Source organism: Somniosus microcephalus, chromosome 18 (genome assembly GCF_052327205.1).
Source record: "Somniosus microcephalus isolate GS21.2 chromosome 18, FLI_Smic_1.0, whole genome shotgun sequence".
Taxonomy (NCBI): Eukaryota; Metazoa; Chordata; class Chondrichthyes; order Squaliformes; family Somniosidae; genus Somniosus; species Somniosus microcephalus.
Genome location: NC_141004.1, coordinates 51,129,989 through 51,148,514, shown reverse-complemented (window position 1 = coordinate 51,148,514; position 18,526 = coordinate 51,129,989). Strand labels below are relative to the sequence as shown.

At 43.0% G+C, this 18,526-nt stretch overlaps 1 protein-coding gene across 2 annotated transcripts in view; it reads left to right on the top strand.

The window, feature by feature from the left end:
- Positions 1–18,526, top strand: part of LOC147105267 (protein phosphatase 1 regulatory subunit 12A-like) — a 287,064-nt gene that overhangs the window by 65,998 nt on the left and 202,540 nt on the right. For both annotated transcript variants that reach the window (XM_086011450.1, XM_086011451.1), the window contains exon 2: positions 13,085–13,215. In XM_086011450.1, coding sequence (XP_085867576.1) covers positions 13,085–13,215 — 131 coding nt within the window. The remainder of the gene's footprint in view (positions 1–13,084; positions 13,216–18,526) is intronic.

Here is an 18,526-nt window from a genome sequence, read left to right as displayed (position 1 = left end):
CATGCTTTCCTGCTCGCATAATAATGCACAGGTAAATTGCATACACCTTTCAAACATCTCGGATGTTGGCTTTTTCCAATCACTACCAACTTTAACTTGTGTGTGCCTGCAGCATTGGCACACCCAAGAACAGTCAACCTGTCCTTAGCATCCTTAAAACCTGCTGGTGCACTCTCATCAGCCGTTGCTAATGTTTTTCTAGGAACGTAGCGCCAGAACAGAGCTGTTTCATCAGCATTGTAAATTTGTTCAGGACCGAGGTTTTCATCCGATATTATTTTTGCAAACTCATCTATGTAATTTTCAGCTGCTTCATGATCGGCAGAAGCTTTTTCACCACAGATTTTCAGATATCTTATACCATGACGCTTCTTAAATTTATGCAGCCAACCTTCTGAATATTCACACTCAACTTCAATGTTCAGTTCTTCATGGTATATTCTAGCTTGCTTCATGACCATCAAACCAGTCAGTGGCACACGTTCACCTCTGCGTTGTCGAATCCACTCAATCAGCACACGGTCAAGATCTTCATTTTTTGCCCTATGCAATGTTTTCCTAATTTTCATTAGTTTATGGTCATCACTGTCAGTGTAAAATTTCAACAACTTGTCTTTGTTTCTTTAAGTCATATACGGTGGTACTTCCCACACCATATTCTTCAGTAAGATGTCGCACAGACACACCACGATCAAGCTTCTGCAATAACTCCACTTTCTGCGATATCGATAATGAGCGATGCTTCCTTCTCTGCTTCTCACTGTTACCCATTGGGGTATCTGCAGCTCTTTTTAGCATTTTCACAAATTGTTAAAAGCCAGCAAATATCTAAGAGAGCAGCAAATATCACACAGAGCAGCATAACACCTGCGTGGGTCAAGCATCGGCAGCGTCGGGTCATGCTTTGCGCCACTTTCGGCTTTCAGAGGTTTTCTGGTTTCGGATGTGCGGATAAAGGATGGTACACTATCTCTTATCCGAAATTGGGTGGGGTTCGGCGGGGGTGGGGTACGGCGTGGGGGTCGGGTTCGGCCGGGGGGGTGGGGGTCGGGGGTGGGGGTCGGCGGGGGTCGTGGTCGTGCGCATTTCGGTTTTCAGAAGTCATGCTTTGCTCCACTTCCGGCTTTCAGAGGTTTTCTGGTTTCGGATGTACGGATAAAGATTTCGGTTTTCAGAAGTGCGGAAAAATGCTACACTATCCCTTATCCGGCTAGGCCTGTAAGTCGTGCGCCACTCTGGTCATGTCGTGCGCACGACTTACGCTGACCGAAAAAACCTTCGGTTTTTAGAGGGTTTCGGTTTTCGGAAGTCCGGATAAAGGGTAGTCTACCTGTATTAGCAAAGAGATGATGTTCAAGTACAGGGCTTTACTTTGAGTAGAGAGCAACAGGGAATTGGTAGTGCAGCATTGTTTGATGGTACCCTGGTATTCTAAGTAGTTTCTTGCCCATCTGCAGTATAATTGTGCCATATTTAATTTCTACCTGATTTTTTGTTTTTATAGTTCTTTTTATCTGTCTTGAACACTCAATAAATCTGACTGAAAACTTCACATTTTCACCTTGTTTAGTAGAATCTTTGTTCATTTTTTTGTTCTTGTGACTGGGTCATGAAGTCGCACATTACATTGACCACTCTGATTCCAAAGCACATGGGTTGTTCCAATTTATATTGGGTTGATTGAAGCCACCAATTAAAATAGCTTTCCTGATCACGCGTACCCTTTCTATCACTTTTTATGATGGAAAATGTCGTTCTCCTTGTGCTGGCTTGCTGATGGCTTTTATAACGTTTCAAAAACAAATTCTGTGGAACAATGGTCAAAAATCCTGAAATATGACGATAGGATTCTGCTGATTGTGGATGAAGCATTTGAAATTGTACAGCAAAATTATCCACGTAGAAATTGAACATTCTGAAGCACATGGAATCTCTGAATTGCAAGGTCTGTGTTTGGTAAAAACTTGTACAATAATATACTAGAAATACTGGTGAATGAAATTATTATATGGTATGCTTAAGATACAAGGTTAAAACTCAAACGTGCTTTGTGTGTAAAGGTACTTTGTGGTTGATGACTGACTGCTTGTTACTAATAGTAATGACATTTAAGCTATTTGTTTAACATGCTTGGAATTTATAACCTGATCTGAGGTGTTGAGTTTCATATTTCTACTCTCAACCACCTTGTCATCCTGACTTTTTTGGCAACCTACTTTGATTCTTTGTCTCTTTCCTACTTAGACTTTCTCCAGTGTAATTCTGATTTCCTGTTGGCGCTAGCTTTCCTAGTTGAAATGAAAAACTTTATGCCTGTTTACAACTAGTGGTTTCGACTTAAGTAAAAGAAAATTGATGCTGTCATGAATTAAATACAAAGTTTAGATGCTTTGAAATCTACTAAAAGTTTACACTGCTGTAATGGAATTGCTGTTAGGTCATGTTAATGTGTATGGGCATTCTGGAATATTGACGGTACTAAGGAGCTTTCATGTACAATATGTGTTAAGCTATGTACTACAAAAAATCTTTCCAATTAGCGGGTTCTAATTAGAGCCAGAAGCAGAATATAAAATGTCAGTTATCTTTTTAGCTCAGCTTTAGGACAGAGAGGGCAGATTTTAATACTGTTAACAGAAAATGGAGAAGCAATGCAACACTGCATTATATGGAATGTACGACATGATCAGAGTGTTGGTGCTTTAATTATGGATGAACATGCACTCTTCTAGAATAAGAAATCATTGCAGACTAGTAGGTAAATAGTTTTCCAATAGTAAATTGAGTTTGATCTTAATGTATTTAAAAAAAAATACCTGATGGGCTGTTTTGTTGACTGGGCAATGATCAAGTCCTTGCACTTGAAAGGAGTGCGTTTTACAATAGTGCTTTTAACAGGTCGGTTTTCTACTGCAGTAGTGTTCTGATTCTTGTACTGGCAGATTCTTTAATGTTTGATTTCAAGTTGTGGTCTCCAAGTTTCAGACTAGGCTGAGTTTCAGATCTGGCATCTTGGTAACTGCCAGGTCCAGCTCAATGCCACCTGAATTCATTGAAGCTAAAAGTTAAGTCTCTGCTTGGGGAAGATGATTTCTGAACGTTGGTTACTTAAAAGTTGTTGCTGTCTGGAAAGTGATGATTTAGATCCAAATACTAATTGTCAGTATTTCTCGCTCTGAACTTCTTCTGGCAGCATATCCTTTTAGCTCCTTTAAACGGACTAGTTTTTTTCTCTCTAAAGGCTAGACCCAATGCTTAAAGGGAATCTTAAATTGAAGTTCTGAAAGAGAAACGCACATCATGTACCACTATTGGACATCTGCAAGTTTTGTACAAAATTTGCAGTTTTTTTATTTTTATTGATTACCCCATTGTAATTTAAGGCTTAGTACAAATGCTGCAATCCTAGTGGAGGTGAAACAACCTGGCATATATACTAGATAAACACTTCAGTAGAATGCTGGGGTATTTGCATTTGTACTCGAGAATTTCTTATGATTGGACTACATGTTCTGCTTTTAAAAAAAAGTGCAAAATGAAGTTTGTAAAAATGTAGAAGTAAATTAATTCTGTTGGGGTTGTATGTTCTAGGGTCTTTAAGGGTGTTGGTATGTTTTCTTATCACAGCTATATGTATTAAAATATCTGAAATCCTGTCATGTCAAATTGATATAAAAAGAAAAATTGACTCGTTATAATTTAGCTACTAATGAAATTTAGTAAAAAAGAACCAAACCGGCGCACTCAATCTTTCCCAATTTTTATCCAATTGCTAAATTCATAGATTATTTTGAAGAATTACTGTAATTATTCATGAGTATTCTCAGCAAGTCAGCGCACACAGTGGAATCAATTTGGAGTACATAAATTTGTCATTTTCAGTCATGGTGCCATTTTTAAAAAATCTCTTGCAACAGAGTTATATTTAACATGAATGGCCTGTATTTTGAGATGTGTAGATGCTATCTTCATTCTAAAATCTGAACACAACACAAAGAAATACTGAAATAACAACAGAAAATGCTGGAAATACTCAGCAGGCCAGGCAGCATCCGTGGAGAGAGAAACAGAGTTAACGTTTCAGGCCTGGGACCCTTCATCAGAACTGGAAAAAGCTGGAGATGTAACATATTAAGCAGGTGCAGAGACGGCGGGGTGGTGAGGGGGGCGGGGGGCAGTTTAGGAGGGGAGGAAGGAATTGAAAGAGCATCCTGTACTTTTGTAAGAGGCAGGAAAGAGAAAATGTTGCAAATGGGAGTGGCAAAATCATACAGCATGAAAAAAGGGGGCAGGGATTATTATCTGAAATTGTGAACTCGATGTTGAGTCCGGCAGGCTGCAAAGTGCCCAATCGAAAGATGAGGTGCTGTTCCTCGAGCTTACGTTGAGCTTCATTGGAACAATGTAATAGCCCGAGGACAGAGAGATCAGAGCGGGAGTGAAGCGGTGAATTAAAGTGACAGGCGACTGGAAGCTCAGGGTCACCCTTACGGATTGAATGGAGGTGTTTTGCAAAGCGGTCACCCAATCTGCGTTTGGTCTCCCCAATGTAGAGGAGACCACATCGTGAGCAGCGAATACAGTATATTAAATTGCAAGAAGTACAAGTAAATCGCTGTTTCACATGGAAGGGGTGTTTGGGGCCCTGGACAGTGGGAAGGGAGGAGGTAAAAGGGCATGTGTTGCATCTCCTGTGCTTGCACGGGAAGGTGCCAGGTGAAGGAGAAGGGCTGTTGGGGTGATTCAGGAGTGGACCAGGGTGTCGCGGAGGGAGCAGTCCCTTCAGAATGCTGAAAGGGGAGGTGAGGGGAAGATGTGTTTGGTGGTGGGATCACTTTGGAGGTGGTGGAAATGGCGGAGGATGATCCGTTGAATGTGGAGGCTGGTGGGGTGAAAGATGAGGACAAGGGGAACCCTATCGTGGTTCTGGGAGGGAGGGGAAGGGGTGAGAGCAGAAGTGCGGGAAATAGAACGGACACGGTCAAGGGCCGTGTCAACCACGGTAGAGGGGAATCCTCGGTTGAGGAAAAAGGAAGACATGTCAGAAGCACTGGTGTGGAAGGTGGCATCGTCCGAACAGACGTGGCGGAGACGGAGAAACTGGGAGAATGGAATAGAGCACTTACAGGAAGCGGGGTGGGAGGAAGTGTAGTCCAGGTAGCTGTGGGAGCCGGTGGGCTTGTACTGGATGTTTGTCGAAAGCCGATCGCAAGAAATGGAGACGGAGCAGTCAAGGAAGGGAGGGAAGAGTTGGAGATGGACCATGTGAAGGTGAGGGAAGGGTGGAAATTGGAAGTAAAGTGAATGAATTTATCTAGTTCAAGGCGAGAGCAGGAAACAGCACCAATACAGTCATCGATGTACCGGAAAAAGAGGTGAGGGAGGGGACCTGAGTAGGACCGGAACAAAGAATGTTCCACATATCCCATGAACAGGCAGGCATAGCTAGGGCCCATGCGGGTTCCCATAGCAACACCTTTAATTTGGAGGAAGTGAGTGGAGTCAAAGGAGAAGTTGTTCAGTGTGAGAACAAGTTCAGCCAGGTGGAGGAGGGTGGTGGTGGATGGGGACTGGTTGGGCCTCTGTTCAAGGAAGAAACGGAGCGCCCGAAGGCTGTCCTGGTGGGGGATGGAGGGTATAGAGGGATTGGACGACCGTAGTGAAAAGGAGATGATTGAGGCCAGGAAACTGGAAACTGTTAGTGACGGAGGGTGTCAGAAGAGTCTCGAATGTAGGTGGGAAGAGACTGGACAAGGGGAGAAAAAATAGAGTTGAGATAGGAAGCGATACTGATTTTCCAATGTGAATGACTAAGAGTTTCGACACTGTTTTATATGTGGTCATTACCTTTTCAGATACTACACATGCTCTGTTTAAATTATGCCATACTTTATAACTTTATAAAAATCAAGTATCATTTGATCATTACAAGTTGCTGAAAGATGCTCTATCTGCTATCTTACGGACTATTTTGAAAATAAGCCAATCCTGCAACACATTGAGTCTTCAGTAGTGCAACTAGACTATTTTAAAGGTAGGTGAATGATACTTAACATGTATAGAAACTAACTTTTATGAACCTTTTCATTTATAAAACTTAATGTTAAGTTTGCTGTATTATTGCCTGCAAAGTTGAAAGATAATGCTTTAACTTTTACAAGCGGTTTTGACGGGATGTATTATTATAGAATCTAAAGACAGTTTTATTTTGGGTAATACCAAACATTGTGTGAAAGTCATATCATGTCTCTGTTGCTAGTTGTATGATATTTAACACGCATGAATCCTTTGAGGACCACTCAGAACTGCAGATTCCCCACCTCTGGTACTGCTTCAGTATTTCTTGATATTCGTAATGTTCCTATCCCTGGGTTATGTCAAAAGAGTGTTTTGGAATGGGATAGACTAGTCTGTGTTCTGTTATAGCTGAGAAGTCAAGGAAATGGTTTGATACTGTGCTATCAACTGTGAGTAACCTTTTTGTTTTTGCCACTTAATACATTATGCAGTATTAGTTCATTTGCATGACTTGTATATTAAACAATCTAAGTAATATGTTCTGTGAACATAAAGACCAATAGCATTTTGGGTTTATAAATAGGGATGTATAGTTAAAAAGCAAAGATGTAATAAATTTGTACTAGACAGTGGTTAGGCACCAGAGTACTGAGTGCAGACTTGGGCTTCCCACTTGGATTCACCAGAATAATGCTAGACATGAGATATTGTAGTTATGAGCAGAATTTTGAGATTCTGGGATTATTTCTAGTGGAGCAGAGATGGCTAATGATTTAATAAGAGCTTTTTTAAAATTTGAAGGATGGATAGAGAAAGATAATTTCTTATGGTTGGTGTGTGAATGATAAGAGATCATCAATTTACAAAGAGGCACAGAGAAGAGAGGCTAAGAGAACTTTTTTTACTCCATGTTGGAGCTTGAAATACTTAGCCACAGGGAGTAATTGAGGCATTAACCATTGCATCTTTGAAGATAAAATTGGATAAATATTTGAAGCAGTGGAACATTGTTAGGATATGTGACGAGAGTGAGGTAGTGGGATTAGTTTTGGATTGCCCATGAAAAGTGTTGATACAGAAATTGGGGCTGAATGACTTTTCTATACTCTAAACTTGTGAAGTTCTATTGTTAATGGTACTTGGTAACCAATCCTATTGCAGTACCTTAACTATGCTTCAGGGTTTTTTGATTCCGATCACTTGCGACCAGCTTAGTATTACTATTAAAATCTTAGAAATCCATGGCTTGTAGCTACAATAGTATACGTACAATCATGGTCAGGATTAGGAGGTAATACATTTTAGTTCTTTTATAACCTTACTTGAGCCATGATTTAAAGAGATACAGTAACATAGTGACCTAATGACTTTTTAACTTGTGTGTATGTATAATGTGTTTTTTTGTTTCCTATTGCAATGCTGGAAAAATGTATATGGAGGCTAATGACCACTTTACTAGTAACCTTTGCCTTTATCATAAGTTCCTACCAGATGTGTCAATTTCATTGCATTTCAGATGAGGGAAAAACACTTCCTTCATTCTATTCCAGTGCTTCACCATTCTGAATGCATGTAAAGGGGTATTCTCCTGTCAAGTGTTTTGAGGTTGTTTACTGTGGATCCAAGGCACTTGGCTTTCTCCTCTCTAAGCAGCACTCCGTTTTGGTTAGCAGGTGGCAAATGGTGATGCAGTGCAAGGTGTATAGCTCCCTCTCCCAACATTAGGAGTCATTTTTGTAATTTTAGATTAGTTAGTTAAGGTTAGGGCACCCATGCAGTTCTCCAGCAACTGGCATTTGAAACTAGGAGCGCCACATGCCCCCACTGTGCAGGACCTGGACTTTTATGGGTCCTGAGAGCTACTGACTGAAGGAGTGCTGAATGTAGACCTGCATCATCTTAGTCCTCTTAGATGCCCAGTAAGGGACTAGTGGCATACTGTGCAAGAAAAACTGGAGGAAATGAGACTCGTAGGTTATGGGTGAATAAGGAAAGACCATTTATTCTGATTGGGAGGCAGGACCATTGCATTGTTTAAGGAAAATGTGGATGAAGCAGGAGATGATGCAGGGCTGTGTGGAGAAAGCAGGTCAGTGGGACTAGTTTTGGATTGCTTTAGACAGACACAATGGGCCAAATAGCCAAAGCATGCTTATTTTAGTATGGACGCAGGGCAACAAAGGGGCCTTTCCTTCTTGCTGTGGGTTTCTGCTGAGAGTTACCCCATGGTATGTGGCTATAATGCAAGTAGAGAGGATTACTCCACTTTTTGAACTTGTCAAGATTTCATCTTTTCTCAAGGAAGCAGTTTGAATGTGAAGATTCTATTTGCATAAATACGTTGCTTGAAATATTTGGATTAGTTCCTTTTCTTCTCTCCTCCATGTTGAGAAAAGCTGAGTCATTTCAAAAAAGTAGGGCACACAAGTTCTAGACAGGAAAACTGATGCTCCTCCCAGTTCAAACGATACAGCTGAGGCTTAATCACTTTTTTACTCCCATCAAATAGATACTATCTTGCTTAATTGCAATTCTTGTTTTAATACAATCATTTCTATAGCCCAGTGCTCTTCCTCTATAGTTCCAATTGTGTAAAGTTCATTTTTATTGCAATTTCATTTTTTGCAATTCCTGTATCTAATGCAAGTATGGCGTGCAGAAATCCCGCTTTAATGAGACTTTTGACTTTTGAATCTGAGGCTTTCACCTCAATCTGGTTTTGTTGGTCAAAAATGAGATGAGCATTTTTCTTAATTTTTAAGATGTCATACTGTATTCACCCTTGTAAGAAATTTAGGCAATTAAAGTTTGCTATGCACCAGACCAGACTTGATTTGTGTTGCCCCTCGCTTTATAGAAATTACAGTTTTATTGCAATCTGCGAGGGAGTCCCAACCGGTTGCAATTAAGTCTGTACATTAAAACCTGCTGATCAATTATTGTGGAATTGTAGCAGTACCACCGAGTGTCTTACTTATTGTACATAATTCCCTTTAACTACGTTTGTATAGAGTTTGCATGTTCGGGCCGTTGCCCCTTTAAGAACGCGACCGAACGCGCCATGACGCGGGCAAACGCGATGACGCGGGTAAATGCAAGCCGGCCCAGCTCGGCCCCCCACGACGGCCGCCGGCCCAGCTCGGCCTCCCGCGCCGGCCGCCGGCCCAGCTCGGCCTCCCGCGACGGCCGCCGGCCCAGCTCGGCCTCCCGTTCCTGCGACTTCGGCCGCAACGGCCAGCTGCAGTGCCGGGTAAACGCGATGACGTCATCACTCAATTCACGTGACCGCCCCAAGTGCGGGCAACGCGATGACGTCATCGTGCAAACCTCCGGACTGCCTGGTCAGTCTTCGTGGCGTCCCTGTTCGGGTAAGACCTGTTCCAAGGCTCTACTGCATCGAACCTTGTTTTCTGTACTTCGTCAAATCCTTCATTAAAGACCTGTTGGATTGTTTCTCCTGCGTCGACCTCAGTGATTTGGTTAGGAATACGCCTATCCTTACATTGGTGACCCAACGACGTGAGGACGGGAATTCATCAATACCTACATTGATGACCCCGTCTCCGTGAACGTTTTTCACGGAAGAAGCGCACAGCCTGAGCCCTGTCTCTGTGAATGTTTCCACAGAAGAACGGCACGACAAACACCAATTCCTACATTGGTGACCCCGTCTTTGCGAACGTATTCGCAAAGGAAGTGCAGCCTGGAGGTGATCCCGTTTTTCGTGACCGTTTTTCACGAACGAAACGCAGCCGGACCCCGATTTCTGTGAACGTTTTTTCACAAAAGAAGCACGCCATGGAAGCAACAGCTGTTTCGCCAATGCTACCGCAATACAGGGAGCAGCAACTGCCCTCGTGCTTTATTCTGGTAGAAGCCCCGTTCGCCCAGTGCAACATTGATGCGGCGCAGACCATGTACCTGTTTACGGTCTCCGTATTCGACAGCTCTGCTGCCTCTCAGGTCGTCTGCCTTCTCGACATCTCCCAACGGAACAGGAAGTATGAAACCCCTCAAGGCGCGGGTTCTGCAGGTTTTCGGGCCCACAAGATCGGAGCGCGCCCCCGCGGAGATGCCACGAGGACTCAGTCCTCGCAAACCACGCCTCGCAACCCACGAGGACTCGCTCCTCACGAACCATGAGGACGCACTCCTCGCGACCCACTAGGACCCATCCCTCACAAACCGCGAGGACTCATCCCTCGCGGAACACGAAGACTCATTCCCCGCCGACGACGCACCAGCCTACCAGCCTGCTTGTTGTGTTTTCTACCACGCTTTTCGGCGTGAAGGTGCAACGTTGCCGCCCTCCCTACAGTTGTCCCCCAATCGCACCAATCAACAACTAACGCTGCAACCGCTGAGGAACGTGTCTACGGGTATCCCACGGCTGCGATCGGCCACGCGGGACTATTGCTGACCATCTCTGATCACTGATCAACGCAGCAACTGTTAACTCGCTTCGGTGTTACCGTTGTAACACTACGTCGCGCACTGTCTCCGGTGCGTTTTCGACTTGCGATGAGTTCGCGCGCCTGCTCGGCGAGTTCCCCGACCGACAAGACCCGCGTTCATTTCCTCCTGGATCGCCCGTTTCGGCGTTCCCGCAGCTTTCGTCAGACGGGACTTCCTACCTCACTTCCTAACACCACCGACAGAGCCACGGTCCGCATCTACCCAGCCTGCCAGTCACTACGAGGCGACCAGATTTTTCGCACCGGTGCCCGCTTCGAACCACGGGCTGCAGAGGTCACGCGTCTACGGTCCTTCACGTGGCTGGATACGTCTTATTTGCCACGACACACGTAAGGATCCGTGCACGACCAACACATTTAGACCCGTTGGAACAGCACAATCGCCGCATTGAGGTCGGACACCCATCGGTGTTACGGCAGACCAAGTGCGACCGCCAGCAGCCTCCGCCTCGTGACTACACGGCAGACCAAGTACGACCGCCCGCCAGCCGTCCAGCAGCCTCCGCTTCGAGACTACAGGAGTCGTTCGGACAGCCTCGTCAGACCACCTCATCGTTTGACTCTGTCCGTTAAAGCGAATTCTGGGGGGGGCGTATGTAGCGGTACCACCGAGTGTCTCTTACTTATTGTACATAATTCCCTTTTAACTACGTTAGTATAGAGTTTGCATGTTCGGGCCGTTGCCCCTTTAAGAACGCGACCTAATGCGATGGTGCGGGTAAACGTGAGCTGGCCCAGCTCGGCCTCCCGCTCCCGCGGCAATCGCCGGCCCGGCTCAGCCTCCCGCGACGGCCGCCGGCCCAGCTCGGCCTTCCGCTCCCGCGACTTCGGCCGCAACGGCCAGCTGCAGTGCCGGGTAAACGTGATGATGTCATCACGCAATTCACGTGACCGCCCCAAGCGCGGGCAAACGCGATGACGTCACGTCGTGCATCACGTGACCGACCCCAAGTGCGGGTAAACGCGAGCAACGCGAGCAACGCGATGACGTCATCGCGCAAACCTCCGGACTGCCTAGTCAGTCCTCGTGGTGTCCCCGTTCGGGTAAGACCCGTTCCAAGGCTCTCCTGCATCGATCCTTGTTGTTTTCTGTACTTCATCAAATCCTTCATTAAAGACCTGTTGGATTGTTTCTCCTGAGTCGACCTCGGTGATTTGGTTAGGAATACGCCTATCCCTACAGTATTTGTATATGCTGACTGTATTTGTAATGTAAAAAAGACGTTGCAATGTTGGATTGTAGCTTTTCTGATGAGTAGCTGCATCTGTTGAACAGCTGCGATAAAATAATTTCTTCAACAAAGATTTTGTTACCAGCTGAGAGACTTGAGGGATTATGAAACAAATGTTGGAAGGTCTAGATTTACTTGAAATTTCTTGGGACACAAGGTACATTTAGAATTGCACCATGGCCGTAATTCAGAGCTGCCATCCTGAGTAGCTGGAAGTACTGTATGTATCTTTTCTTAAATGTTTTGAGTCACATCGTGATTTAGTTTGGGTAATGGTGGTAAATGGGTGAGAGTCCAAAATGGCTCTCTTTAAAGTACTATTAATGGAAAAAGTTTGCACTGTTTCAAAGGTGCAGGTATTTTTGTTTGCCAGGTCTGCTCCTAGAATTTCTATCAAGTTAAAGTAAATCGTTGGTGTCTGGGATTTGGATAATACCTGAAGGAAAAGAATTTGCAGGGCTACGGGGAAAGGGCAGGGGAGTGGGACTAGCGGAAGTACTCTTGTAGAGAGCCGGCATGGGCCCGACGGGCCGAATGGCGGCCTCCTGTGCTGTAACCATTCTATGATTCTATGAAATCTGGCCATGGAGTCAAAATCTTAACATCTTTTCAAAGTTTCACCAATATGCATAGTAGTTTCTGTCATTTTAAACTGTGCTAATGCGGAATGTCATAAGACAATGATTAGTTTTGAATACTTTATTTTGGATCTTGATTAATCTGTTAGCTGGATGCACCAGTGTAATAATGTACAAATGTAGGGTCATCAATCTATACAAGATTATATAAAACTTGTGTTGATTTAACCAGTGTCCACAATTTACATAGATCTATCAGTTTTGAGCATATTAGAACAACAAATAACAAACGTATATGTAGTTAAGAGATCCTATCAAGGACTCTATCACATACATGTTTGCTCCAATATTCGTGACCTTGCATTTAAAAGCCATCTATCATTCTTTGTTTTAATTGTTTCAAATATCCCTGAATGTTGTTTACCTCCCTTACATTTGTCATCTGGCCAGCTAACTTGGTACAGTCAGCAAATATTACAAGATCATACAAGTTGGGACTATGGTTTTTAAGTAAAAGTGCCAATTAATAATGAATTATAGTTACTTTTGTGCTTTGGATTGTCAGCCCAAATTGATTTCACTTGTGGCCATTATTGGTGTCATAGAATATCCTCTGTAATGATTTGAATCCATGTTTTGAGGGGTGAAAGGACTGCCACTTATCACACCAACTAGTTGCTTGACCATTCCTATTTTACTGCAGAAATAAATCCCATTATATTCTTTCACTCTGCTGTGCAATACGTTAACAGTGAAGCTAAATTTCTTTTTTGTTTTACAGGCCTGCATAGATGAGAACCTTGAAATGGTGAAGTTTCTGGTGGAGCACGGTGCAGGCACTAATCAGCCAGATAATGAGGGCTGGACCCCGCTGCATGCTGTGGCATCCTGTGGATATATAAATATAGCCGAGTAAGTGAAAGTTTGCAAAGGGCAGCTTTGTAGTCATCATGTATATATGCAATAGGGGGAAATGCTTCAAGTGTGTTTCTATTAGGATGTGAAATACCTCCATGCCAATTAAAAAAAATTCAACTGGTGATTTGTTGTATGGAATGTTTTATCATTAATGTGAAAGTATCGCTCTTAATTCTGTACATTCCAACAACAATAACCCTACATTTACTGATTGCTATGAAATGGTTCCTGGATAGAACACACCCTTTTTATAAAAAAAAAAAAAATATTCAAATTAACCTCTCATTCTAAAGATCATTTCTAATCCATCTTCCTCCAGCTTGGAAAACCTGTGTGGTTGGTAGTGACTGTCTACCAAAGTGACTTGGATAGTTGCTTCCTGCAGAGGCTGCAGGTTGCTGGCTGGCACGGAGATGTTCCCTTGGGGGAAAGTGTCGGGACATGCCTGATCAACCTCCACATCTTTGTCTTGAGTGTTAAAGTGGGCTAGGAACTAGGAAAAACTCTGGATATTTTGGTTTTCCCCCTCCATTGTTTGCTTCTGACGCACCATAACAGGCCATTCAGCCCCTCAAGCCTGTTCTGCCATTCAGTTAGAGATCAGTCATGATCTATCAACTCAATCTACCCGCCTTAGTTTTTGTAACTCTTAATACTCTTGCCTAACTATCATTTTTAGAACTTTAAATTGACCTAGCCTCCAACTTTTTGGGGGAGGTTGATTGGGTCATTCATGCTGTGAGAATTTGTCAAGATTCCTCAGCTGCTAGCCTCCAGAGAGCATGCGCGCGCAAAAATATATTAAAAATCTTGCGTCCGCATGCACTTCTTGTCAACTTTTTCTATTGCAAATGCCTATGTCTACATTTATAATGGCAACTGCCTATGTGAACTTGTCACGCTGTAATTACACACGCATGCCAGTGGTGGTGCTGTAGCACCTCAACCTACACTAAAGAAAATCCTATGCTCCAACCAACTCTACTTTTCTGCTTCCCAATTGCCACTAGTTTTGCAATTTATACAACTTTGAGTGACTGAATTACATCTGTGTACCCTGGTCCAATTATCCCTTCCCTCCAATCCCACTCATCTGAAGAATACACTTGATTTTGACTTTGTGCGCAATGCCTCAAAAAATTGACTACAGGAAACTTTGGTTTATCCGGAGGTTATATGTCCGGAATACTCGATCTAACGGCAAAAATCAGGAGCCGTTTTTTTTAGTTCTCATTGCTTTTTTTTCCCCCAGTCAGGCACTGCAAGGTCTGTAGCTATAGCAACAGCTTCAGCTAGAGACGCTTGCAGCTGCAGCCGACTGTTTTGAAGCTGTTGCTAAGCAACAGGGTTTGTTGATTCGCACGGAGCTTTTCAGTTCCGTATGTTTCAACATTATGCTGGTGTGTCCGGCACTTTTGATGGTACGGCACCAGCTCGGTCCCATCAGTGCCGGATATCAAAGTTTCCTGCAGTATGCATAAATGGTTTTCTCATTGTCAGTCCCTCTCCTAGATGACAGGAATTTATACACAAGTATTCCTCTAGGAACATGATATCGCCTCATCCATCATAAGTGAATCAATATTCTCATCCTTATTTTTAAATCCCTCCATGGCCTCGCCCCTTCCTATCTTTGTAATCTCCTTCAGCCCCACAACCCCCGCCCCCCCACCCCCGAGATATCTGCATTCCTCTAATTCTGCCCTATTGAGGGTCCTGATTACAATCGCTCAGCCTTTGGTGGCTGTGCCTTCTGTTGCCTAGGCCCTAAACTCTGGAATTCCCTGCCTAAACCTCTCCGCCTCGCTACCTTTCTTTCCTCCTTTAAGATATTCCTTAAAACCTACCTCTTTGACCAAGCTTTTGGTCACCTACCCAAATTTATCCTTATGTGGATCGGTGTCAAATTTTTTTCCTTAATATACTCCTGTGCAGCGCCTTGGGATGCTTTACTACGTTAAAGGCGCTATATAAATACAAGTTTTTGTTGTTGATGAATTTTCTTGGTGGCAAATCAAAAGGTCCCTTCCAGGACCAGAGTAGATCAGTCTGAGGAAAAAGATGAAGTTCTGAGCCCTGGCTTGACTACTTCTGCCTTTTGATGCATTCAATTCACCAAGCTTTAGTGTTGCAGGCCTGAAAATATTTGGCCTAGTTGTGGAACCGTTGCTTACGATCGCCTTTCTAGTAGGTTTTAACTTCCATCCATCTGGACCACAACCAAGGTGGTATGAAACCGCGTTTACAAGCACTCTGTCCTTTGCGATTGCCAAATTATGCCATCTCTATAGAATATGATACATTGCTTCTGCCCCTCTGTATACATATCCAAAAGCTTACCCAGCTGTTATTTATCTGGTATCGTTGACATGCAGCAAATCTGCCACCCAGGACACATGTCATAGGAGAAGTATGTTTTCTAAACATATTACTTACTGTAGCATCAACTGGGCAAGATTCTGTTGATGGGTGTCTGCTTGTGCATGTCAGACTTCAAAATTTTGATGCACAACCTCTAAGACTGCATGCCCCAAACTATGGAATGAGCTTTTTGCTCACAATTTATTTTTTCTTGATATGCATGGCTGAGAATTCTTAGCTTCCATTTGGAGTTGCAGGGTAATATGCAGTAGAAAAGCTTTGATCGCGAAGGGCACCTTGATGAACATTTTGGGAATTACAAGTGACAGATTTATAGTTATTTAGCAAATATTGCAAAGGGCGAAGCCCATCCAATCCTGATGAGATGCATTGTTTACAGAACAAGATTTGACAGATCCCATAATCTAGGAGAAAATTAACAGCCACTTGGACAAGCATGGGCTAATAAAGGAGAGCCCGCTAAACCTATATAAAACACTGGTTCACACCCAGCTGGAGTATTGTGTCCAATTCTGGGCACAGCATTTTAGGAAGGACGTGAAGGCTTTGGAGAGGGTACAGAAGAGATTTACTAGAATGGTTCCAGGGATGATGAATTACATTTATGTGGCTAGAATGGAGAAGCTGGGGTTATTCTCCTGAGAGAAGAGAAGGCTAAGAGCTGATTTGATAGGTGTTTAAAATCATGAAGGGTTTAGATAGAGTAAATAAAGAGAAACTGTTTCCAATGGCTGAAGGGTCGATAACGAGAGGGCACAGATTTAAGGTGATTTGCAAAAGAACCAAAGGTGACATGAGGAAAAACTTTTTTACGCAACGGGTGTTTAGGATTTGAAATGTACTGCCTGATAGGATGGTGGGTACAGATTCAATAGTAGCTTTCAAAAGGGATTCGGATAAATACGCGAAGGAGAAAAATAATTCCGGGATATGGGTAGAGAGCAGGGAGAGGGACTAACTGGTTGCTCTTCGAAAGAGCTGTACAGATTTGATGGGCCAAATGGCCGCCTCCTGTGCTGTACTATTCTATGATTCCTCATCACTTCAACTGAGCTGTAGTTATTGGTTCATCCATTAATTGTTTTCATTAACTTGGGAATTCACTAGGAATATCTACCCCCCCTTCACCCAGCTACCCTGCTTTTTGCCTCCTTTCATATCATTGACCCTTCTGCCCATTGTCCAACCCTATCCACTCTTGTGCTGAAGATTCCATTCTTCATTCAAGTTGCAGCAGATCATTTCCATTTTAACCTCTGTGCTTACAGCCTCCTGCCCTTACCCAGTGTATTGGCTGAATCACATCCTGATCATCAGCTCCACGTCTTTCAGCAGTGATGAAAAGCTAATTTCTTTGAGCTATTCAAAGATAGTTTCTTTCAGCCTTTCAAAGATGGTTTCTTCTTGCTTCTCGCATCTAAACAACAGCTATCACCGATCATCTTTATAGCTACCTCCTCATAATCCTCCTTCACCTATTAATGGTCTTGGCATCACTAGCTCCACTGACCTCAAGTGAAATTCTCGCATCACCTCCATTGTTCAAACTGTTTTCAAGAAGCTCCGTTTCCTGTTTGTCCCTGACATTTCCCCATAACTTCTGTTTGAAGCCCAAGTCCATCTAAAATTTAAATAAATGGTGCAATATCTGCACTTTTCCAGTATAATTTTTTACTACTAGGCAGGATGCAGTAAAAAGCTTATTGTCTGATAGGCAATCTGTCTCTTATTTCTATTCACTGACCCCTTTCCCTGTTTCAGCCTCCTTGCCCTTAATTTTAGTGCTCCTCTGTCTTGTTCTGTTTAAGTTCAATATCTATCCCACATTAATTATCATAAGAATTTGTGAACTTTGTTTAACTATTTTTAAACAGTTAATATATTTGGCACAAGAGGCCCATTGAAACAGGGATTTTGTTTAGCTTAGAAACATTACAGTGACTGTCGCAAGGCCAAAATGAGTGTAAACCCCTCCGTGGTACTGAACCTGCCTTCTCTTTACATCATACACAGCTGCACATCACCAAACAATGAATCCCTATTTTTTCATTGACAGCTATTCTGCTAGGGGAAAACACATTGCACCGCTCTATTAATCTCTCCAAGTAATTCAGTTAGTAGCAAACTTGCTCATTACTTGGCACATTATATTTTCAATTTCTGTAGCTATATATTAAAGATTTTTGGAATTGTCGAAACGGGTATAGCAAGGATATAGTTTTCATTAGGAGAAACTACATTATGTAGTGAATTTTATATTGATTCAAAACCATTTATAGTCAGGAGACTCAAGTTTATATAGTAAGACTTGTACAAATGAGCAGAAATCTTTCACAACATGGGTGAATCTCCATTATCTGCGGTAATGGAAGAAACTCTGGCTCTTGTACATAGAAACATAGAATTTATGGCACAGAAGGTCATTCAGGCCTTGGTGCCTGTGCTAGCTCTCAGAAAGCGCTAGTTATTTAGTCCCATTCCCCCATCCTGTCCCCATTCCTTTTCAGTTTTCTTTTTCAAATATTTATCCACTTTTGTTTTAAAAGCTATTCTGGATTCTGCTTCCACCACTGTTTCTAGTAGAGGATCCCATATCCTCACAGCCCTCTGCACAATAGGCCAGAGTTGGACAAACCTTTTTTCCTTGTGTTTAGATCTACTCTTGGTACTTAAACTAGTTAAGGGACTTGATGCGGTAGATATAGATCAGCTATTTCCTCTGGTGGTTGAATCCTGAACAAGAGCATGACCTTGGAATTAGAGCTGTGCCATTTACGAGTGAAATTAGGAAGCAGGTTTTTTTTTGCACGATGGGTAGTGGAAATCTGGAATTTGCTACTCCAGAAGGCTGTGGATGCAGAGTCAATTTCAATTTTCAAGACTGAGATTGATAGATTTTTGTTGGGTATGGATATCAAGGGAT